We start from the raw sequence: 24877 nt of genomic DNA, 5'->3' as shown, positions 1-24877 counted from the left end.
TGAAAATACCAATGAATCAATGTCATGTGATATCAGTCTGTTATTATATATTGTTATAAATATATAATAAAATTGTCACTAAAAAAGTATTGCGTTTGTTACTATTATCAGAGGGTTTGGTAAATGCATTCACAGCTTAATAAAGACTTTAAAACAATAGTATCAAATACAAACTGTTAGTCAGCTTAGTGAAAAAGTTTACACCCAACAAAAAGTCTGGGTATATCTCACATATACTCCCAACAAAAAGGTCTCAGTATTTTGTCTTTAGTTACAAACTGTCCTGCATGTTTTACGTTTCCCATTCAAGTTAATTCAAATAACAGCATTACCTCCAATTACTGCACAAGCCTGTTAATCACCCATTCACTTTAGCAAGGGCGGCTAAATGCAAACAAATGCAACATTTTTCAGTGACGAGGCTGAAAAATGCACAACGTTGTTAGTCCAGCACATAAATGTGAATAAAAATTCAAGAGGCATAAATACTTTTACAAGAAACTTTTAAAGGAATAAGTGGTTTTCATGTTAGTGTAGCGACGAGGCAAACAACTCTGCTTGTAAAGGTATCTAAACTCTAATAGTTGGTTCATGTTGAAGAAAAACAAAAGTAAACTCAGATGAGGATTCCAAATAAAGCCACTTTATTTTGTCCTTTTTTGGTAGATTTAAAAAAACAGGATTTAACACATAATGAAGCTAAATTTCAAATTTCCATACATGAAAAAATTTACTTAATATACTGGGAAGTCAAAACTGAATTGAAAAACAATTTGCTCAGATCAACAAATTTACTAGACAAAGTCTTTAAAGACAGCATTACATTTACATTTAGGATTTAAATGGTAAGTACAGTATTTTTTTAAGAGGCAATTACTCTTTAAGAAAAAGAAAATAGAGAACTAGCCTTCAATGTAGTGTTAACAAATATAAACTGAGAGCTAATGTAAGGCTTAAACGGTTGTGTTTGTTGATTTAGGAGTTCTAAGATAGGAAATGCGTTAGATTAGTCAAAAATAATCTAATGAAAAATGTCAATATGATAGTTTGTTCCAGCAAAAAGGCCCTTCACAGACCAGGTACAGCATAAAAATCTGTTCTGTAATTATATTCCTGGAATCATCAGCTCCTGGAAGCATCTTTCTAGAAAAAGACACTCAGTCACACACGATAGGATGGAAGCAGCTCGAGGCGCATCGAGTTAGAACTCGTCCAGTGTTTATTAAGGCCCCGTGGGGTTGATGACTGTTTCTATAGGCTCTAAGAGGGAGAAGGAAGCAGAAAGAGAGATATTTAACACCTTCCTGTATGACAGGCATGAACTTACTGCATACCTGTCAAATAGGAATGAAGTGCATTCCTATTTCCGGTTTGCATTCTGCATTACCTCAGTCATATAGAGAGGATGGATTTTCTTCAGAAAAGTCCATTGACCTGTTCGGTCTCAGTGTCCAAGTCAATATCATAGAAACAAGGCCGGGTGGGCAGACCGGGTATTGTAGGCATCTGAAGAGAAAATGCATTGTGTCCAAAAAACTTGTAAACAAAATATAAACGTCCTGAAACAGCTTTCAATGTTATTTAAACTCTTAAGACAACATAACGTATGATGGATATCGGCAGAAGCAACATTTTAATCTATTTATGTAGCTTGCATTTAAGTTTCCATTCTCTCATAAACATCATGTAAAATCAATCTGAAATTTGCAAAACATGCAAATGGGTTTCCATACTTATTGAGACTTAGAAAATAGTAATAGGAAACTGTAAAGACCTCTATGTTGTGTCTTTCTAGTGTCATATGATCATGATTTTTATCTATAAAATGTCACAAAAATATAGGAAGCAAATTATTGATTTTTTTTAGGATAGGACTACATTTTTCAGGATTGTTTTTGCAAAGTCCACACACAGTTGTACATAAAATAAAAAGGCCTGTTTGATCAGGTTTGTGATCCTACCGTGCCGACCAATGGGAAGAGAAAGCCCGCGCCGACGCTCGCTCGGATGTCTCTAATGGGCAGGACGAAACCTGTCGGCACGCCCTTCTTCTCGGCCTCGTGCGAGAGGGACAGGTGTGTCTTAGCCATGCAAATGGGAAGGTTTCCAAAGCCCTGAAGCAAAAGACAAAACAGGATCTTCTCAGTATAGATTTCCCTTTGACGGTGGCTTTTGCTGATTAATTGAAGTGACAAGAAAACTTCTGCCCTGAGGCATGCTGACCTGCTTGGTGTAGAGCTCCACCTTGTGTTGGGCCTCCGGGAGAAGTTCAATATCATCTGCTCCATAGATCTTCTGAGCAATTATTCGAATCTTGTCACTAATTGGGAGCTAAAACATAAACACTGCACAGTTTAAAAACGAGAAAAGCACAAGAATACTAGTGAAGTTTAATGTAGGTTGGAATTATACATCCAAATCATAGAGGAACTTGAAGTCGCTGGGAGCCTCGCTGGCCCTCTGAACAGCCTGTCCCAGGGCCACAGCGCCAGCGCCACCTTCAGCCCAGTGGGAGCAGCACACAGCATCGAAGGCTCCAGCAGCTTTGGCCATGCTGCAGACCAGGTCGAGCTCAACCTGAGTGTCCGTCCTGCAAATAGATGCACACAAACTAAATACAAGCATGAAACATTTTAGTCTGCAGTAATAATGAAACTGCAACATGTTGCGCTCACTTGAAACCATTGACCGCCACCACAACCGGCACGCCAAAGTGTTTGGCGTTTTCTATTTGTTTCCTCATGTTGCTGCAGCCATTCTTCAGAAGTTCAAGGTTCTGCACAGATGCAAACGTTTTTTGTTTTTTTTAAAGTCTACTTAAATTTCCTTCCTGTTCCATTGTTACATGTTAATTTGGAAATTAAAGTTTATTGATCTTTGAGAGGATGTACTTGCCTTACATTAGTTGAAAACGATCTCAAATTGACAATATTATCGTTTATCGTAATAATTTCTGGGACAATTTATCGTCAAGCAAATGTTATTGTGACAGGCCTACGTGTGACCAAGTATGAGTGAAAGAATATGCACAGACTGCACAGAGTGGACTGACACTTGAATGTTTTGCTGTTTGCTGCTTCTCAGCCTTACCTCCTCCACGTATTCCTTTGGCAGTGGCATCCCAGCTGTAACCTGTGTTAAACATTTTAGAGTGTGTGTGTTTTTTTTTCTTTTACCCAAAAGGTGAAATATGAACAGAATGAAGATAACAACTCTTAAATCACAAAACAAGTGACTCACTATTGGTCCTCCTCCGTGCATTTTGAGGGCTCGGACCGTGGCCACCAGGACTACCACATGGGGCCTCAGGCCCGAGTAGCGGCACTTGATGTTAAAGAACTTCTCCATGCCGATATCAGCACCAAAACCAGCCTCTGTCACTGTTTGATGGAGGTTGTGAGGCAAAGATTAAGAGCAGTATTGCAGCTTTGAGTGGTGCAGTGTAATAATGTGAAAACAGAACAATAATCTAAAACAACCGGGGTTAATCTTTTATATAGATCTTGGATCTTTTCAGTCCATTTTTAAATGATGAATGCACAATTCACATTCATGCATGTCTGGGTTCAGAAAGAAACCACAAATGCATGAGGAGAGCATGCAAACTCCATGCAGAAAGACCCCAGACTGGGATTCTAACACAAGACCTTCTTGCTGCAAGGCATCGTTGCCATCAACTTCACCACGGTGCCACCCAAGATTAATTCATCTTACCAACAAAGCCCTCAGGTCCAACCAGCTTCAGAGCGATTTTATCAGCCAGGATGGATGAGTTTCCATGGGCGATGTTGGCAAACGGGCCAGCATGCACAAAAACAGGCGTTCCCTGCAGATTCAGAGAACCCATTTGCAGCTCTAACACAGATAAGCATTGCAAGGATTAAGTTGTAGTTAAACATTGACAGACCTCCAGCGTCTGCATCAGGTTTGGCTTGATGGCATCTTTCATCAGCACAGCGAGAGCTCCACTGACTCCCTGCAGAACAAAACAGCGTTCTATTAATAAAAAATAAATAAATAATTTCCTTCCACAGTTCTCATAACGAGAAGCCGCACCATAATGAAGAAACACTGACCAGATCCTCGGTGGTGACAGGATCTCCGCTGCGGCTGGTGGCTACCACCATCTTGGCCAGGCGCTGTCGCATGTCCTCCAGGCTGCTGGTGAGGGCGAGGACCGCCATGATCTCACTCGCAACTGTGATGTCAAACTGAGCCTGCACCACACATTGTGATTAAAAACAGCTGTTGACTTTTTTTTTATATAAATAGCTATGCCTTTTTCAGTTTTTTATTGCATGCCATTATCAAAACATATCAGAATCCCACCTCTCTTGTGTAACCCTTTTCGGTTGGCGACTGGCCAATGGTGATCTTCCTCAGGAATCGATCATTTGTGTCCAACACTTCAGAGAAATAAATATCCAGAGGAGATTTAAACATGAGGTTTGATACAGAAAAAAAACCCTGAAATCTTGTGGGTGGGTGGGAGATTGATGAAGACATTTCAGACCTCTTTGCCAGGTTACAGAACTTGGGTCAATATCCAAGCGTGCAAAGCGAGTGATCTCTTCATCAATGAGAGTTGAAGGATCAGTCTTCTCTATACCCAATTTCTACACAAACAATGACAAGTTAAGAGTCAGAATTGCTTCATGTACAAGAAAAACTCTAGTAAAAGTTGAGGGGTATGTAATGTAATCCCTTACTTTCAGTCTGTTGATCTGGACTGGGGAGAACGTCCTCTGCCCTCCACTGAGTGGGACCAAGCGATTATACAGAGCCTGAGTGAGAGTAAAGGGGAAAAGGAGACATCTTGTTATTAATTGACGCTTGTTATGATTTTACCCCTCCTTTACAGAAGTGAAAACCCACCTTGTCAGACTGCGTTGCCTCATGAAACATGCGAGCGTCGACTGCGGCGGCTACCAAGTTGTTGGCAGCTGTGATGGCATGGATGTCCCCAGTGAGATGGAGGTTAAACTATGGATAAAATAAAACATCATCAACTAAACACACATTTTTTTCTACCACCTCAATAATGTTTCAAAACGGTATAAAGTACCTCTTCCATTGGAATGACTTGAGAATATCCACCGCCTGCAGCGCCACCTGTTGAGAAGAAAGACTATTACAAATACAAGCTGGACAGCAAAAGGGACAATTCTTTTGAATCGTCCTTTGTCGTCTTTGATTGTCTGGAGGTCAAGATGGTTAAAGAAGGGTCACCATTTCTGTCTTGGTTTAAATCTTTATCAAAAGATCCAGAGGTTATCAGCTCCCATTTTCTGGTACATGCCAATCATATCTAAATTTAAGATGCCCTTTTAGTTTATGATGCCAGGAAGTTTTGGAAGAGAAAGAAAGAATCCCACAGGATGACAGATCCTCCACCGCACTTAACAATGGTCATATACATCCTTTGTTTCATGACTTGGAACTTTCTATAGCTGAAAAGTTCTATGTACTCTTGTGTTTCCAATTTTGAAGAGTGGCTCATAGGAAAGGGCCTCTGAGCCACATCATATGAATACAGCAGGGCAAAATGGAATTCATACATTCTTAATATAAAGTTCTGACTCATGTAAAATAAAGAAAACGATGAACATAAATAAGTTTAAATGTTCAAAACTACTGAAGGTGTATTTATTTTCAGGAAATTGATGGCGGTGTCAACCTCAGCGGTAGTGGTGAGTTTGGGAAGAAAAGAAACTTTCTTGTTGTGTGATTTCAGTTTAAGTTTAAGCAAATGCAGTAAAATAAATTAAAAAGTGGTGTCAATAAGCATCGGGGTTCCTCATGTCCTTCTAATGCTCACCTTTAATGCCAAAGGTTGGTCCCTGAGACGGCTGGCGGACGCAGGCAAACACATTGAGCTTCAGGTGGGCTCCCAGGGCCTGGACCAGGCCGACTGTTGTGGTGCTCTTACCTTCACCCAGTGGGGTGGGCGTAATACTGCATTTCATAATTACACAACATGTCAGCCAATTAATAGATATTAAAGTGAAAGAAAATTAAACGGTTTCATGGACAGAATAAAAAACGCTAAGAAGTACAGAAGTACTTTTAAAGTTTGGCGCACATACCCTGTGACCACCACATATTTCCCATCTGGCTGGGACTGAAGTCGTTTGATAATACTCAGCTGGACCTTGGCCTTAGTTTTTCCGTAAAACTCCACTTCATCAGAAAGCAGGCCCACCTCTCTGGCCAGACGATCAATTGGCTTCGGAACGCAGGAGCGAGAAATCGCTATGTCACTGTTGAAGATTAAAAAAAACCCACACACATATTTTCACCTAAGTAGAGAACAAAGCTACGCTTCAGGGTCAGTACTTTCTAAATACACTTTTAACTACCTTGGCAAATTTCTATGCTATGCCATTATCAGTTTTTCACAAGACAGGGACATTTTTGTCATTACACACCGGTAAACTCGACCTACTAATTAGGTAGGGAATTCTAAGGACAATTGTTTGCTCTGGGTTTCATTGAGGGACGTCATAGTGAAAGTTGGGATGGGTGGATTGTCTTTCCAGTTTACAAATCGGAAAAACTTAGCGTTGGTCTAAATGCATCAAATTCCAACAAACTATATTCAAGATGTTGGTTGCAACGTATGTGAAAAAGTTCAAGTTTTTCATGACACCTTATTGAAAAAGTTACAATAAAGAAAACAAACCTTGGTACAGGCTTCTGAAGGCTGAGCTTGTTGTAAGAAATGCCCCACTTCCCAGCCTGATGGTTCTCAAGGAATCGCTTTGCACTCAACACCGTATTCTAACCACATCAACAAACAAGAGACACACTTACTATACATCTTAAGAAATGTGGATGGTATAATGATATGACCTTTGGGGAAATTCACTTGAGATGAATAAAAGATTCGACTTTACCCCCATCAGCATGGCCACGGTCATTGGTCCCACTCCTCCAGGCACAGGGGTGATGAAGCCCGCCTGTTCCTTGGCTGAAGCAAAGTGCACATCACCCACCACACGCTTCCCACTAGACTTGGTCTGATCTAAAAAAAAAAAACATAAAACATAAACGTTTCAATTCAACTGTTTCTGTTGTCACTTAATTTCAGACCATTTTGAACCTTAACAAATGACCTGGAATGTGATTAATCCCGCAGTCGATGACCACCGCTCCCTTCTTGATCCACTCTCCTTTCACCATCTCTGCTTTGCCCATGCCAACAACCAGGATGTCTGCTTTACCCACCTGGACAGGAATATGAACAGTTGTGTTGCAAGTAAAAAAATTAAAATAAAAAATACATTAAAAAAAACTGACTCGAAGAAGTCAGCAGAGAGAAGTTTCAGAAAAAGAATGCAGGAACTGCTGGAGCAGGCGCCTGCAATCTTTACAAACCAAAAAGAAGTTCAGATTTCTGCAAATGAACACTGACACCAGTAAGCCTGTGCATATGCATTTATACATGTACAAGTAAAACGTTTAGCTCTTCTTAAGGACCGTAACATTATGGGGAAGACATGGTCACTTCGACCATAAGCAGCAAAGCCTAAGCAAGTTGAAGTGATGCCAATATCTGACGCGAGACGTGAAACTGAGAAAGGTAATAACAAGAAACATGCTGATATCTAAAACGTACCTCTCCGGCCAGATCTGCAGTCTTGGAGTGGCAGGTGGTGACGGTAGCATGATTCCACAGCAGCAGATCATGCATGGGTGCACCAACAATCTTACTGCGACCAATCACCACAGCTCTTTTTCCTGCCACAGACAAACCTGCAGAGAAGACGACATCAGAGCATTTAACCCGCAGCCACTCGTCTGCATGTCGTCTGGAGGATTTTACAGCAAAAACTACTCCGGTGAGAGTTTTCTTCATGGCTGCACCAACCTGTCTGTCTGATCAGCTCCATGCACCCGTTTGGTGTGCAAGGGATGAAACAGTCACCCAGATCGCCACGAGAAAGCTTCCCTGCGTTTATGCTGGTCAGCCTGCAAAGGAGCCAGAAAGTACAGATCAAACCGCATTTATCTCCATGGATCAAAAAGAACTTTAATGAGACTTGTGCTTTACTTTAACTATGATTTAGCATGAAATTAACTCCAATTGGAAATACTTATAATGAAGTTTATGTCAGTTCTTACCCATCCACATCTTTCTCTGGCGCCACGGCATTTGTGACCTTTTCTGTGTTGATCTTGTGGATCGAATCTAAAGGCAGCTGCACTATGAGACCGTGGACTGATGAGTTTTCATTCACTTCTCTGATGCTGTGAAGGACCTGCCGGCAAAACGTTATTGAAATACTGTCAAAGGACTGTTTTGTTTTTTTTTTTTTTAAAGAAATGTGAGGCTTGATACAAAAGAAAACCACATATTTTATAAGATTATGATAAATCTATAGACTAATAAATGTTTAACTAGACAATACATTGTGTAGATTGAGATCATAAAATTGAAGAAGGAATTTACAAGACAGACTTATGTGAATTATAGGTATAAATTCATATAATTGTGAAGTGAAAGAAAGATTATGTATTATTTTATCATTTTTGTTTAAAATTATAAATCTAAAAACTATGTTACACATCTGGAATCAGACTCTCTTATTTGATGCTTTGTGGAACCACTGTTTTTGCATTTCTGAATATCCTTCCCACACATTCTCAGTTAGATTAAGATCTGAATTTTGACTTCTAGCACTTCTAGCATAAATATGTTTTAATGTTAATTACATTGAAGCTCTGGCTGTGTGCTTAGGGTAACTGTCCTGCTGAAAGGTAAACCTGCACAATCTGTGTATCATTGGTTTTTTTCCATTTTCAGGTGACAATTGATCAAATCAAACCTTCAACTAAAGAAAGTGCACTACAAACACATGTTATCCTTTGAAACTAAAACACTCTTCCAGAACTGAAGCCTATTTTTGTTCAGTCACAGATCAATATTGTTTTTTACTTCAAGATTTACTGAATATATATACTTTTTTATTTATCACATAAATATACAACTTGCAATTTTATTTCTTATTCCCTTGTTGGAGGTGGCACACTAGCAATGTAATTGAGACTAGAAAAAGTGTATTTTGTGGGATGTATAAAATAATTTTAGTAAAATAGAACTAAATAAATACATAAATAAATGAATAAATACATTTTCTGGTGAAACACTGGGTGCTTAGAATAATTATTCAAAAAAGTATCAGTTGCAGCTCCTGTGTGACTATTGTGCTGCATCAGAATGTAATCTTAATAAAATGTAATTTTACCTCTTCTTCAGTTGCAGTCTTTGGAAGTTTCATATGTATTGCATTTATTCCAATCTGCAAATACAAATAAAATACTTTAACCATTTCAAATTAGAAGTGATTAACAGCTACTCAAAGCAATTCCTCACATCAATAATCTGACCGATAATCTGAAATTACCTCTGCTGCTGCCTTCAGCTTCATGCTGATGTACAGATTGGAATCTTCACGACCTCCAACCTGCCAGAACATAAAAGTATCACCTCATAATATCTAATATGTCTTATATGCAATGCTCATGCAAATGTATCTATGCACAGTCTGTGTTTATGTTAACACATAAAGTGTACAGGGACATAAAAAAGACAAATTTCTGTCAGTCGAAAATAATCGTACTTGTAAAACAACCAGGCCGGGCCTGAAGTTGGGATCCTTGAGTTTCATTTGCTCCACATCTTTTTTCAGTTGCTCCCTCACTTGCCTAAGAACAAAAAAAAGACAAAAAAGCCATCCACGTTATTCCTCTAAATCCTAACAAATGTTCAGACCAGACAGATGCATTGTGGGTATTTTGGTTTTAGACCAGTGATTTCTCTATGCTGCCAATTTGATTGCACAACAAGGTGACATTTCCGAAGGATGATCTAGATTGAATGTTTTCTTTATCGTTATCTGTTTCATAGTCTGAATACTGGGAAACATTACAGCACTTTGTGGAGTTAAATGACAGGGTCAATTGCACCAGAGGATTTGATAAGTCAGACAAAAAAAAAAGTTAAGTGGACTTTAGCTTCTAATCCATTCAAAAAGCAGTGGTATGTTAGACAATGATTGATTGCTTAGCTCAAGTATGCAGACACAAAAAGACTGCACATAAACCAGGAGATGCAACTTCTGTGCATGACTTTGACTAAATCAAGTTGTCTATCACCTTTCTTATATTATAATTTGCAATCACATTGGCAACTAAAAGTAAATGAAAGCAGCCACAACACACTGCACAAATCATACTTGCAATATGTATTCAGATTATCCAACAACTTCTGTTAAGCTTCAAAGTAAAGACTTTTTTCATGTATTGTCCAAAAATTAAGTGACTAATGAGTGACACGAGGGGCAGCAAGTTTTCATGTCTTGTGACAGGCACATGCAGCTAAATTTCTTCCATGCTGCTGCAGGAGAAAGGATTCGTCCCTTTATATGTGTGTCATTTGTGAAACATAACCCTTGGAGAACATCTCTGTTTGCAGATACTGTAAAAAAAAAAAGAGGAAAAAAAAGTCCAAAAGTGACTTGTGCGTGATATTTTGTCAATCAGTGCACTTGGGGTTAGTGGACCAAGGGGGAAAAGATCAAATCCCACCACTATCACACACATCTTACGTAATCCTGCAAAGATCTGCACACATTCAGGGCCTGATTTAATCAGACAAAAAGGAAAATGTAAGTATCACAGTCATAAGTTCAATGCATTTATGCTGACCTACATAAGCTGAGAGCAAACGGGGTCCACTGTAAAACTCTCTCCATCTTTGGTGGCTGTATCACTTTTAACAACTTTAAGATATCAAATTATGAAAAAGCAAAACGACATTTTGCAGTCTCTATACTTTGGAAAACTCTCATAAAATACTGCAAAAGCAACAACAAAAAAGCTTTGATAATGTACTCAACTGAGCAGATGATCATGTGGTACAAACTAAACTCAACAAGTCAGCGGCTTAGTTAGCCAAAAGTTTACTCTGCTCACTCAAAACTCCTAAACATACCAGTTCAAATATGACACTTACGCTGAAACTTCTTTCCCGCTTATGATTTGAGCTGTCATATTCGGTCTGTCTGTGTCCGAAGTGATGGTGACCTGTGCAGGCTCGCTCTCTAGCAAGAAGAAAAGCGTGGTGAGACTAGCTCTCCAAATTACGCTTATTCAAAAGAAGCATGTTTGCAATTACGTCGGATGCATTAGCAAACATAGCACTACGCTTAAAAATAACCGTAGAACTTTCTGGAATAGACCCAGTCACGGAGCGTAGTTTACTAACGACACTAGGAGAGGCGTTACTTTACGTGAATACGGACCAATCAAATAGCTACCTAAAAAAAAAAAACATTAGATATGTCTTCTGACCAATAGCATTTGAGAAATGTTTTTCACGTAGTAGAAATAAAAGAGAGTAGATGCTACATCAACTGGCTTTGCCACATATGCCATACCGCGTCTTCCACACTGAGTATAAATCGACAGGAATCACGGTTTTCCTGACAATAAAAATCACCAAATATAGTTACAGGTCTACTAATTAAGCAAAATTAAGCTTTGTGTATAGTGGTAACAATAACAACAGTAACTATGAGTATATTTTAATTAAACATGGTAGAAGTCGATATACACTCTTTCTTTTCGTTTATTTTCATTTCTCCTTTTTTCTTTTCTTTTCTCCTTTCTTTCCTTCCTTTTCTTTAATTTTATTTTCTTTTGCTTCAATATATTGCATTATATTCACGAAAAGCGTGACACCCACAACATGGCGGTGATTATGGCGTACGACTAGGGGACTCACGGGACATCTACTCTGCATGCTCTGCATCTCCGAATAGATTAGGGCGTGGCTGACCTAATTCCTACAAGCCAATCAAATACCCAACTAAATACGCTAGAACTTTTTTTCCAACCAATAGCGATCCGATATTTCTCTTTTCTCTTAGAAGACTGAACTACTGTAACTCCGCAGAAGGTCACCAGAGGGCAGTACCGTGTTTACACATGATTATAATAAATATCGCCAGAAAAGCCTCAATGTTTATGTAGGTCAAATGAAGTGCACGCTGCTTTATTTGGGATCCATTTGGAGACGACAACTCTGAAATATCGGCAGAAAGTGCGAGAAAATACCATTAAGAGCTTCTTATTTTATCGAGCTTCAAGTGTGACGGGAGACATGACGAAAGACGGAAAGCTATGGAGAGTAGATTCAGTGGCGTTTTAAACGACATCGAGGAGCTCTCGCGACTCTCAAACACTCAGAACAATTTCCACACCGAAAGGTAAGTTGAATAAGGAGTCGCAATGCTTAAATTAACAGGTTTCTAATCGTCCTACTAATCCCCGGAGGCTGGATGTTGTAGCCTTTTAAGATTGCACGTACTACTCTCTGTTTACGTCAGTGCTAAACTAGCCGAGAGGGTCGATCCAGACCTATCAATTGAGCATCTATTCATGTAACACTGAGGCTATCTAAGTTCGTCTGGATCATGTCTGTTCAGGTCTAAAACGCTTTTTGAGGAGATTCGAGCCTCCATAAACAACAATGATGAGGAGGATCGCTCCTTCTGGAGGCCTGTGCTTCCTTGGGGGGGCGTTTTCACAATCAAGGCAGGGCGCAAGGCCATATCCTGCATCCCTCTGTACGTGGAGGTACAACTGAAAAACACATGCACCATCGATGGCTTCCTCATGATCCTGTATGTGATCCTGCGAGACAACCAGGGCTTCCACAGGGAGCTGGCCGTCTTCCTGGGGAAGCAGTTCGTGGAGCATTTCCTCTACTTGATGGACTCCTGTGACTACACCACAGTGAAGATGCTGTGGATCTGGAACCGGATGTCTAAGAGACAGTACCGCTCAGAGATCCATCAGGCAGCGATGGAGATCGACCTGTTTGGGAACGAGCACGAGAACTTCACGGAGAACCTGGAGAACCTCATGTCTACCACTCAGGAGAGCCTGTGCACCAACCGTGACTGTCCGAGTCGCTTTCAGAAGGTCAAGAAAACCACCATCAACATCAGGTACTTTAGGTCCAGCAAAAGATTAGAAAACATAATTGTTTTTGCAATTATACTCATCTTTTCACCTTCCCCTCCAGCCCTCCCCACGAGCTTCCTCACAAAGACCCCATCCAGTCAGCGGTGGATGAATTCTTCAGCCCCAAACTCCTACTCTGCTCAGAGCTAGGGTAAGACACTATGGTAAGACATTTTTGCTGTTTTAAGATTCATTGCTGCAATATTTAACCCATCTGACAGGTTGAATATCTTCTTAGCAGATGTGATGGCTTGAGGGAGTTTTCTCAAAGGGTTTTCTGCCACGGACCCCCGGCTTTTGTGATCCTTAACATGCAGCAGTGGAGGTCGGAGGATCTGTCTTATGTACCTTACCACCTGGCTCTTTGTCAACACAGGTATGAAGCAGTGCAGGATTGTGCATAACTGTGAACTGGAATAAAAATAATGCATGCGTTGTTTTTTTTTAATATTTTAAATGTTCACGCATCCTTATTTAGCTCCCCTGAGTCAATCATTTCAGAGACGGGTGTTTTTGGGTACGTCTCAGCTAGGTTTGCACAGCTAAGTACTGATATTTTTGTCCATTGTTTGCAAAATATCTTACAGTCAATCTGATTGACTGATTGTGAACACTGGTTCTCCAGTGTGAAAATCCAGGTGAATGAAAGTATTATTAGAACAATGCACATTCAGTTAATGCAATACACATCTTGAAACTTACAAACGCATGCGTAAAACATTAAGTAAAGATCCGTGGTAGTAGTTGCTCGACAGGCCTTTCAGCTTTTGTTAGGACAAAAAAAATCTGATGTATATCTCTTCCCTTAGATACTTACTAGAGGGCGCCACACTCTTCAACATGGAAGAGCATCACTACTCGGCAGCTTTCCAGATAGACGGTTGCTGGATGCACTATGACGGTCTGAGAAGCGATAATCTTATCCTGCTGCATAAACCCCCGGAGCTCCTGCTGCTTTCCTCCTTGGTCTACATCCGTGCATCTGACAAGTGACCAGTTGGACACGGTGCAGCATTTGAGTGAACACATCAAACATCCAGTGTTTTGTTTTTTTTGTTTGTTTTTTTTCCAGCATTATTCCTGTTTTTGCCATTTAATATCGGTTATGTATTTTTTTTTTTATCTTTTGTGAATAATTCATGGTCTTGGTATACTTAATATGCTAGAAGACAGTTCGTGTTCTGTTTCAGCTGATTGCTTACTCCAAACATGCTGATAATTATACATTTTATGGAGGCATGCTTGGAATCCAAGAGTACAGTGGACTATAATAGTTCTGGGTTGATATGCAGCGGATCCTAAAAGTGTACACATCTCCTTTTTAAATGTTTTTTTTTTTTTTTTGTTAAAAAAAAAAGATGATTATTTTTAATGTTTTTCCACCTTCAGCTGGATGTATATCCTGCACAATTCAACTGAAAAACAAATCTGTTTGCAGAAAAAAAAATAGATGCAAAATTTTAAACTGAAACTTTGCTGATGCAACTTTTGATTCAGTTTCAGCATTCAGCATCCTTTCTTAAGTACCTATATGTATCTCACAACCATAGCTTAGTAATATTACCCCACTCAATTACAAAGGTTCTCAGTCTTTTAGGTTATGAAAATACCTCTTGTCCACAGATGCTTCAGGTGACCATTAGGATGCCGAATAATAAAATCAATACTCATCTTGAGTGTTTGGAGTCAAAGTTGACTCGTTCAACTTCCCCCTAATTCATTCAGCTTGATTTAAAAGCCCTAATTCTGTCTTAAAGTTTTCCTACTGCATGATCTCTTCTGGTCATGTCTAGCGTTGCTTTTGTGCCAAGCTTTTTGCATCTTCTGGAGTTGTAGCCAGATTATCTTTAATTTGAGTTAATCTAATTTACTATTACTAATGACAGTTGTAAACACAAAGACTGAATGGTGAAATTCATCAAAAGGCGGTTCAAGACATGGTAGGTCAAAGGTGGACACATTGCCACTGAGATCTTTTTGTTAGTTCCTACCCAACAGATGTATGTTTTTTTTATTGTCTCCTACAGGAAGTATCTATTTGAAGGTGCAAAACAAATTTTAAAACTACTTATTGTAGTTTAATTCTTAAATAAAACTTGACATTTTTAATAGCGGGTGTGTAAATTCCTGAGATTTGTTGCCTGTTAAACGCTCTGCTCATTCTATAAGTAAAATAGTTTTAGCATTTCATACATGACTCAATCTCAGCATATTCCTTCAAAAAAGAGAGTGCTTACAGCTATGTTTTTTTGTTTTATATATTACTTGGGGGTTCTCCAGCACAAGTTTAATGTTCTGATTTAAGCACATCAACCCTTATCTAAAAATTAAACTGGTGCTCTAATTACACTGTGGCACAAAAGAAACCTCAAACTAACTTCTGTTTTTTTTTTAAGCTGTTAAAGTTTTTACTCAAAAGTTGTGGATGCTAAAAACACAATTGTTGGCATGAATTGTTTTTATGTTTTTTGCAGAAAGGTTTGTTGGATTGATTTGGGCTTTCATGGCATGAAGCGTTAAGCAAATCCATGCTGAAATGCTCCCATCTCAGCAGTTCTGCAGTTTCTGTGTCAGATGTTTTGATTTTTTTTTTATCCTCTAATAGTTACTGTTATCACATAGTGCCTCTGTCAAGAAAGCTCTGGCATTATTTTTTTTCCTGCAGATATTGTCTTAATATAAATAAAAATATTTTTGAACACATCTGTTTTAGATTTTTGTTCTCTGAAACATGCATATGAATCTAAAAACAATACGCAGCCATGGCTTTTTTTTTTTTTTTTTTAAGGCAGGCATTTATTTTAATCTGGGTACAACTGCACCACACAAACTGACTAAGATGTATGTAAAATGTCTTCAAACAAAAACGTGAAAAGCTACAGTTTTCATTATACGCGCTGTTATTTTTAACTTCCAGCATTAATCCACAGGATATTAAGAGAAAAAAAAGTTGAGACTCCAGACACACTGAGAAATGGTTAAACAAAAAGAGAGAGAGAAGCAGAGTGGTCGTTTTGGCTAACACTGACATCAGTTTCACAGGAGTTTTCTTCCTCTCAGACACAAATGTAAAGACTGGCAGCTGAATGCAGACTTTAGGTCGTTAAAAAGTCATCCATCTGCTTTCTTTGTACAAGCACTTTGGTGAGAGTGATGGCAGAGGGAAAAAAAAACAAGATGTTTGTTAGGCCTCAACAAAAATGCATACATACTCCCTTCTTTTTTGCAGATTCACATTTGCAGATTTTCATCACTTTTTCTTCCAAAATACATTACAATAGCAGTCAGCATTTATCATGGGAAGAAACAAACAAAAAAAAAGCAAAAAAGTAAGAAAATTGATGCTCAATCAGTCATGGCAGCAGAAATTAATTTCAATTAATATAGAGAGGTGAACAAAACTTAATTTGCATTGGACTACAAAAATTAGATAAAACAACGAGTAGGCATGGGCTGGTTGCAGGTGTATAAAGGTTTAAGAAGGTTTTAGTTTCAACAATGCTAAACCTTTCTAGTACAGCTTCCCCTCCCCTACTTGTTGCTGCATGCTGCTGTCTAGATGGCTGAAAAAAGGATCAGATGCAAGAAAGAGAAATTCCTCCTTGTAAAAAATCTCAATCTTTGTGTGGTAACTGAAGGAGAACCAATCACTCACATTCAAAAAGAAGCAGGGGGTATGTGTTTGTTTGTGTGTGTGTGTGTGTGTGTGTTTCCACAACTGAAATAAAATTTTATCAAATTCTGTTTGGAACATGTACTCAGCCATCCTTTTGCACAGTGCCAACCTGGGCCAAGAGCCATAATCTATCTCAAACACTGATACTGAAGCAGCCAATTATGTTACAAATATCAGCTTCTTATACTTCTGCTACTCTAGAAGACATAGAAGAGCAAAAAGGTAGGAATAACTCATTTTCCATTTTAAAGAAAATCCCTAGTATTTTGCTATATTTTTTGTTGTGAACTTTTTTTTGCTTAAATTCCATGAATCATTAATCAAGGTTAGCATCTGAATCCTTGCCTAAGGAAAGTATAAATAAATATAAACATTGTCATAGAATTACAAACTGGTTGCTTACAAATTCAATTCAGTTCATTGGAAAGTACATATGTAAACAAGGAACTAATTAGGAACAATTGGACAAATTTGCAAAGTAAATGACATTGTAACGTTTCATCCAACAACAAAAATTTCACAGAAGACAAAAGCAAAGTGGCAAAGTCTGTAGTGTACCTCAATGTGGTAAAAGCTAACCTGTTTTACTTTAGCCTATCATCTACGATAAACTGTAACTTAAATGAACACATTCCATGTAAACGAACAAAATGACAAAGGGTCAAAGGTTCCCTCAGATGCTCCATTAATGTCAACATGCCATGTGGGGTTCTGTTACAGCAATGTGAGATGCCTTGGCTTTTTAAAGAGACAAACACAAAACATTTTCAGTCGAAAGAGAAAAAAAAAACAAGTCTTATTGCATCATCTAAATGCCATTAGCTTAAAAAAAAAGAAAAGGAAGAAAAAAAAAACAGGTAATCAAATGACAATACGTGTCAAATATTTTGGTAAGTGCAATGCAGAGAGCTTGGTTAAAAGTTGTGCAAACACCAGCACACGCAAAGTGACTAGACTTAAAAATGAACAGTGACTCAGCAAAACGGCACACACCTACTCTCCCTATTAGAGGAGAGCTCTGCTGCTTCATGTGTTGCAATATTTCTCGAGAGGATGGGTGGTGGGATGGGGGACAACTTGGCCTGAGTCGGCTTGCACAAACTTTGGTGCTTCGTCTTCGAAAGCCACAACATGAAAGAAAGCAACACTAACAGGTGTGTTTAAAAAAATTGAGTGTTTCATTTCAATAATCCTAAAGTATAAACGCTATTTAGATTTATTACATACAGAGTGATGTATTCAAGTGTTTGTTTATTTTAATTAGCATGGCAAATAAGAAAAAAAAATTTAAGATGTGTTGTGGCCCAAATAATCATGAGAAAATTGCTGATTTGACTGATAGTCACTGACCCCCTCCACAAGAAGAGCAAGTCACAAAAGGCAATTGGTAAAGATGGTAGTTGTTTCTACACCCATATGTCTGAGCATGTTAATGGAAAGTTAAGTGGAGGGAAAAATGTGATGGAAAAGGGTCCACAGGGAACTGTGCCACTATCCTGGTACACTATCCTGTTTTACTAGTTTTATGGAGCTTCAGATTTATTTTCCAGAAAGACTTACCTTCACACAACTACTGATTGGTTATACTACAAACTAAATGAATGCGCGGATATAATTAAATATTCATGTATATTACTGAAGCACTTGAGATATATCACTCTGTGGGTAATAACTCCATAAAGTTTTAAACTTTTTTTTTTCCAATTTATTTTTTGATGATATTCCAGTTTCTAAAACATGCACCTTTATAAGACAAATAATTGGTATTTTCTTTCCCTTTTTATCTAAACTTATTTTATTGCATGGTGAGGGGTCATTTAGGATGTCATGCATTTAAATGCCCATAAAGCAGATTGCTAGCATCAAATGTAAAAATGACCTGGAGATTAAGCATACACTGACTAGAACATGTGCAGCAACCTAGACAAACAGCTAAGTCCTGAATCCTAAATATAGCACCAGTTAATATTGTGGACAAAATTGGCTGAGACACGTTTCAACCATTATAGAGACAAGTGCGTGCATGACCTGACCTTTAAAATTTGTTGATTTTTTTTTTTTTTTTTTTATGAAATAATGGAGGATGACACAGAAAAGCGTAGGCGACAAACTAAGGGGGAAACTCCTCCCTCTCAAGTGAATCAAATCACACACACATTCGCACACACATTAGTGACCCAGTGCAGATAAACATTTACAGGCAATGCACTAGAGGATATATTTATCTATATATTTCATTTATACTATTTACAAAAGAGAAAGGCAGCCCTTTGAGGAAAATATAGTTTCTAAGTTTGTTCTTTTTTCTTCCTGTGAAGCACTGATTTGGATGCAGAACTCGTCGCCTCACTGAGCTTGAGAATTAGTTCTACACGCGGACAAGTAACAAAAAAATAAACAAAAACGGATCCATCCGACATGCACATACCCCCTCGTGCATACACGCCAACAACCACAGGTTCGCACAAAGACACAAGCAAACTGCAGTGTTCTACAAAACTGTAACATAGTTCTGAATGCAGCTGTAAATCTTAAGCATTAAACGTACTGACGTGTAAAATAGAGGACATAAATGTCAGCTAATGTAACAAAAACTTCCTACAACCCCCTAGGACATGGCTCGAAGTTCTCATAGTGGTCCGGCAGCACTCGTATCCAAGGTGCCTGCGCCATCATCCATCCAGACATCTTCCTCCCTTCCCTCTGCTGCACAACCTGTACGCTTTTACATCTCTGCAGCGAGACTGGAATCCCCTCCATCCAACCAGCCAGCTATTTGTGCACACCCAGCCACCCAAGCAATAGCTCAGATGTTCTTTCAGGTGTGCATTTGCTCCTGGAGAACGAATGTGGGGAAAACAGGAGAGCAGGTAACAAAAAAGAAAAGTTTTCTTTCAGAAATTGTTTTACTGAGTCCTAGCTGAACGGGCCATTGGTCAAAGGGCAGTCAGACCAAAATTGCAACGGCAGTACATCATGCCGCTGGAGTCCAACCAGCTGTCTGAGATGGGGTCGTAGCGCTGGACAGTGTTCAGGTAAGACGACCCGGAGTGCCCTCCTACTACATAGAGGTAGTTGTCCACAATGGCAGAACCAACACCTGCAAGAAGAATGGTGCATCACATCAGCAGAACAGCAGTGAATTGAAGCGCCACCAAGAAAACTGTTTATTTAAAAACCTACCAGTACGAGGTTCGTTCATTGGCCGACAGGCCGTCCACTGGTTCTGATGGGGGTCGTACCTCTCGATACTGGACAGGTGGGACACTCCGTTGTGCCCACCCACTACAAATATGAAGCCGAGCATGACACCGACACCAAAGTTGATCCTCTTGTCTGCCATGGGGGCTACCATTTCCCAGGCGTCCTTGCTGGGGTCGTACCTCTCCACACTGAAAACAGACCAATCACAGTGAGAAAATACCAGACAGGGTCTGTCTTAAATGATGCAAATCCCTCAAAAGTGCTTGCTAGTTCTAGATATGGCTTTTACATGGCATTCATTTAAAAATGATAACATCTATGGCAGCCACCACAATTAACAGCAATTGTGGTGTTATTTGTGGTTATTATTAACCACAATAAACAGACATTTGCCCCATTTATTTTTACTAAGGCAATGGTTTTCTCTGTGCTGCGACAAATCTTTTGCCAGTACTAAAAAAAGATAATAAAAAGTCAAACTTCACATAGTTAAAAAAAAGTAATTTATAAAATAAAATGTACATCTTAAGTCTATTATCTAGATTTATTACCGGACAATTACACAAATATACATGTCACACACTATTTAGTTTCTTAACTGCTCTGTATTCATGTTTTGCTCACAAAATCTTATGTTCTTTTTTATATCGACTTTAACTTGATTTTGTATGAAAGCATTGTCATTTTCCATCCTTACCATGCACTTAACCACTGCATATCACTTCATTTGTGACAGATTTCACCATTTTTAAAATAATATAATTTTGTCCTTAATGCGAGGGTTTCTTACAGCTGAACTAACTCCAATCAGGTGCTCCATTTCAAAATCTATAATAGACTTGTCAAATCTGAATTTGGTCGTCCAACGCTAACCACAGATTCCATAACATCCGGTTTAGGTGACAAAGTTAAAAACACATTTATGTTAGAAATGTTGGGATTAAAAAACAAAACAAACAGCAATTATGAATTCTATTATTTATCTGTAATAATACTGACTATGTATTACCTTAGCATGTCAATTGCAAGTATAACACTTTGCACTATTTTAATATTGCAGTCCAAACAGTCCTTTGCAATACAAATATAGCACAGACTGATATTGCGACAACACTAAATCTCTATATGTCACACAGCCTGTCAATTCGATTTTCCTCAAATGTAAAAACAGAAAACTCTGTTTTTATGTATCCAATTCAGCAGTTTTCTGACACAAGGCAGTTTATACAACTACAACTGCAGAAAGTAAAGTTAAGTAATAATGAGACAATTGCAAGGCTGACGAAAGTAAGAAAGTCCTGACAAAGTTAACCAAGAGAACATTGGGAATCTGGGATTGTTTTGCAGCTCAGTTAAAAGGACATACAAATCACAAGGGCCTGAGGAAAATGTTCCCAAAGGTTCTCTGTCCAAACACATTCTCCTGCAGGGCTTTGGGTGTCAAGGAAACAAGCAACTGGGATTCAGCTGCAGGGTGATCAACAACACAAATGCAGGCACCCTCTCCATGAGACATCTCCAACACTTCTGTAAAAATCTTCTCTGCACTTATTAACGAGCTAGTGAGAGTTTTCTCAGCAACACTTGATATCCTTCACATAATTGCGAGCTCTATTTATAATCCAGCAAGATCATAGGAAAAAAAAAGCAGCTCAGGAAATCTAAAAATCATCGATGAGATCAAAGATCAGACCATGACCGGTCCAGAGACTCCAGTCACATGTCAACAGTAGATAACAGGCAAACAGTCTTTTTATCTTGATTTTGTTTAGGAGGTTCGAAAAGGGATCAAACCTGTAAAGTAATGTTGCTCAGAAAGATACCCCACAGCATTAAGCTGAACAGCATTAAGATTTTTAACAAGCGCAAGTAAGTGACACAAATCAGAAACTTCATAGAGTGTGACAACACTTTTCAACAAGTTTCTCAGATTTGTGTTGTACTCCAATTGTTACCTGTTCATGTGTGCTGGGCCATACCCTCCAATAGCATAGATCATGCCGTCCAGCACAGCCGTGGCAAAGCAGCTGCGGGACTTTGTCATGGGTGCCACCGGTTGCCACTCCTTCAGCTTGGGGACGTATTTCTCAACAGACTGCAGGTAGTACTGGCCGTCATAGCCTCCCAGAGCGTACAGCTCTCCGGCCTGGACCACTACCCCAAGTGTGCTGCGACACTCGGCCATGTGCTCCACCGAGGACCACGTGTTGCTTTCGGGGTCCCAGGCCTCCACTGTGCTCTCGTGCCTCCGATAGCTGATGCCCTGCCTCATGTGCGTGGCAATGCCTCCCACCACGTACACTTTGTGGTCCAGCACGGCCACTCCAAACTCGTACCGGGGGACACTGAGAGGGGCCAGTCCGATCCACGAGTCAGTCTGAGGGAAATACATTTCCATGCTGGGAGAGGGAAAGATGTGAAAATCACTTAAAACTTTACACAAAAGTTTGAAACCAAGAAGCATCAATCAAGTGCAGAATGAACCAATTTTGAAAAAAAAAAAAGTTTTACTTGTAAGAAAAAAAACTAAAACAAATATAAAAATCTCAATCAGTCAATTCAGTGCAGCTCTAATTTGAAAGAGCAAGTATTGATTACCTTTCTAATGTGGCAAACAGTCCAGCCTTGCCTCCTACTGCAAGCAGCACCTTGGGGGCACACCTGGGCCTCGCTGACAACACAGTCTGATAAGAAAGTCTGTGCTCAGGCATAAAATGATATTTCAGGGCCTCGTTGAGCAGGTGTTTGCATGCATGGTCGTCTCGTATAAGGTGGTTGGCTTCATATAGGCGAGTGAGGAATTTGACGCTGAGAAGTGGAAGGCGAACACAGTGTAACAACTGAGCGAGATGCTGCTGTCTCTCTGTTACGTCATATTTGATCCATGATTCCAAGGCGTAAAACACGGTCTCCTCCGTGTCTACCTTAAGACAGTCGTTAGAAACTATTTCATCCAGCTCCGCTCTTGTTAGTTCAAAAAACTCCTCCGTCTGACAGACCTCTTCAAAGTTCTCACAGATAAACTTAGTAGCAGCCAGGCACAGGTCATGGCAGCCATATGTCTCTGCGAAGCGGGAGATCCCTATACAGTTCCCAGCATCCAGCTGGCTTTCTAAGAAGGAACAGCACTCCTTAAGTACAAGCTTAACCTGGAGTAAATTGGCAGCCGGCAGCAGGGATTCAACTGTTTCCTGGGAGATAAACACCGTTCCCGTGTATGCGTACTCCACAATGGCCTAGGAGAAAACAAAATGTTAGTGAAACAATATAACAACCACTAGTACGGTTACTGTCTGCTGGATCTAAGCGTACCTGCAAAGCAGCCTCATCAATGCACTGGAACTCCACCTCTGAGGTCTCCTTTTCCGAGAGGTTACCTGTAAACATGGCCTTGAAGTAGGGGCTGATGCTGGCCAACACAACTTTGTGGGCATGGATCTTGGCATCACCCACTCGGAGAACAATGTCACACAGTTCGTGATCCTGCCGCAGGAGCTGGAGACCCTGCAGCAGCTGCTCCGAATGAGGCCGTGTGAGACTTGCAAACATATAGGACTGGTCCTGCTGGTCCATCTGGAAACATGAACCCAGAAATCACTGCAGTGCATGAGATGTGGGCATGGTTAATGCCTTTGGGTGTCACTTGAAGCTCTAGCTAATTAGAAAAATGCCGTCTTTACATTTGTTTTGAAGTAGCACAGTATTTATTTTCGTCAAGCCAAAAGAAATAAGCATTATCCTCTAAATCCAGTGCTAACGCTGCTCTAAGACAACCAAAACGTATTACCTAGAAAGTGCGAACAACTGGACACAAGTAAATCCAAATCACCAGCTGTCAAAGGTGAGTGTTTAAGCTACATGACAGATTACAGGAATGCAAATGTCATGTAAATAATTGGGGCCTATCTTTGTGTTTTTAACGGGAGATGCCACTTAATCAAAACTCGCTAGCAACCTAGCAATAAAGAAGCAAACATAGTCAACACAATAAAATCAGGCTAAGTGAACGCTTTATTTTAAACGATTTCTTTCTCTGCAATGAATACAGGTTTATCGACTGGCTTTGATCTGAGCAAAAAATTGGGTACTAATAAATTTTAGCATCATTGCATTGCAGCTTAGCCGCTAAAAATAAACACGGATTTATGTGCTGGCTGCATCACTGATTAATATATACAGTAACATGGCTGACAGATACAAAACGAAACGTTCCAACTGGTTTTAGGAAAAATGTGTATTTTGTTAAAATAGGAGAACCAAACCTGTATTATATGGTGCGTGCAGATAGCGACCGAATATGCGGTAGCGACGGCAGACCACAGGAAGGCTAACAAGAAAACAACCGACTGCCAACCAACCTAGCCACAAAGCTAAAAGACGAGCACTCACAATGACGAGCTACCAGGACGGAACACCCACTTCCGTTGCCTTTCATAATAAAATCCCACGGAATTTATTCTTAATAAAATTCAAAACAAAATAATTTTATTTTATTCTGAAATACTAACAAAAATATGTATTAATTATAAGCAGCATTAATAAGTAAATAAACATTATAGTACTAGGTTCGAGAAAAAAAATATAGTATATAATATAAAATAAATTATTACTACATTCTATTTCAATGTTGTGAAAATATGTTTCTCTGAATACAGTCCTGCCACACCTCTGCACCGAGACTGCATTGTTGATAATTTTATGTAGGCCTTAACAACTTCTGTCTTCTTGACATTACTTCATCTCAACATAAGACTCATAAATTGAAATCGCTGTGTAGAAAAATAAATGTAAATTTTCGTTAACATATTACGTTAAATGTGCATCTATTTTAGTGTATTGAGGACATGTATTTAAAGATTTGATTCTGGCACTTCTAAATATTTATGGCATTTTCTTATTTCAATATTTACTTTTCTTGTCTGTGTTCTAACGATAAAATGCATTTTTATAACATATTTAAATAGG

The 24877-nt window shown here is 39.2% G+C and overlaps 3 protein-coding genes across 4 annotated transcripts; 1 reads left to right on the top strand and 2 right to left on the bottom strand.

Annotated features, from left to right (window-relative positions):
• Nucleotides 1-621: 621 nt before the first annotated feature.
• On the bottom strand, nt 622-11231 carry mthfd1b (methylenetetrahydrofolate dehydrogenase (NADP+ dependent) 1b). Its single transcript, XM_007549177.2, has 28 exons — nt 11018-11231; nt 9624-9708; nt 9408-9467; nt 9249-9302; nt 8125-8261; nt 7871-7971; nt 7619-7755; nt 7116-7227; nt 6897-7024; nt 6683-6780; nt 6087-6260; nt 5819-5955; nt 5066-5112; nt 4876-4983; nt 4710-4784; nt 4514-4616; nt 4330-4406; nt 4077-4217; nt 3908-3976; nt 3715-3826; nt 3241-3380; nt 3091-3132; nt 2676-2776; nt 2413-2590; nt 2224-2331; nt 1962-2114; nt 1388-1506; nt 622-1260 (listed from the first exon to the last, which is right to left on the bottom strand). Exons 1-27 carry the CDS (start codon nt 11053-11055, stop codon nt 1417-1419), a joined length of 2805 nt encoding a protein of 934 aa, XP_007549239.1. The 5' UTR covers nt 11056-11231; the 3' UTR covers nt 622-1260; nt 1388-1416.
• Nucleotides 11232-11901: 670 nt separating this feature from the next.
• On the top strand, nt 11902-16015 carry dorip1 (dopamine receptor interacting protein 1). 2 transcript variants are annotated; one of them, XM_007549175.2, is made up of 5 exons: nt 11902-12272; nt 12492-13016; nt 13094-13183; nt 13271-13408; nt 13842-16015. In XM_007549175.2, the coding sequence occupies exons 1-5, from the start codon at nt 12187-12189 to the stop codon at nt 14023-14025; spliced, it is 1023 nt and encodes a 340-aa protein (XP_007549237.1). In that variant the 5' UTR covers nt 11902-12186; the 3' UTR covers nt 14026-16015. The 2 variants fall into 2 exon arrangements, with proteins under 2 accessions (XP_007549237.1, XP_007549238.1); XM_007549176.2 differs by having other exon boundaries at nt 11907-12272; nt 13274-13408.
• A 722-nt stretch (nt 16016-16737) lies between these two features.
• klhl28 (kelch like family member 28) lies at nt 16738-24325 on the bottom strand. Its single transcript, XM_007549174.2, has 6 exons — nt 24175-24325; nt 23225-23485; nt 22511-23148; nt 21868-22311; nt 19892-20100; nt 16738-19808 (listed from the first exon to the last, which is right to left on the bottom strand). The coding sequence occupies exons 2-6, from the start codon at nt 23483-23485 to the stop codon at nt 19645-19647; spliced, it is 1716 nt and encodes a 571-aa protein (XP_007549236.1). The 5' UTR covers nt 24175-24325; the 3' UTR covers nt 16738-19644.
• Between the last annotated feature and the right edge of the window lie 552 nt (nt 24326-24877).

Source organism: Poecilia formosa, unplaced genomic scaffold (assembly GCF_000485575.1).
Source record: "Poecilia formosa unplaced genomic scaffold, Poecilia_formosa-5.1.2 Scaffold30, whole genome shotgun sequence".
Lineage (NCBI taxonomy): Eukaryota > Metazoa > Chordata > Actinopteri > Cyprinodontiformes > Poeciliidae > Poecilia > Poecilia formosa.
This window is presented reverse-complemented; position numbering and strand designations above follow the sequence as displayed.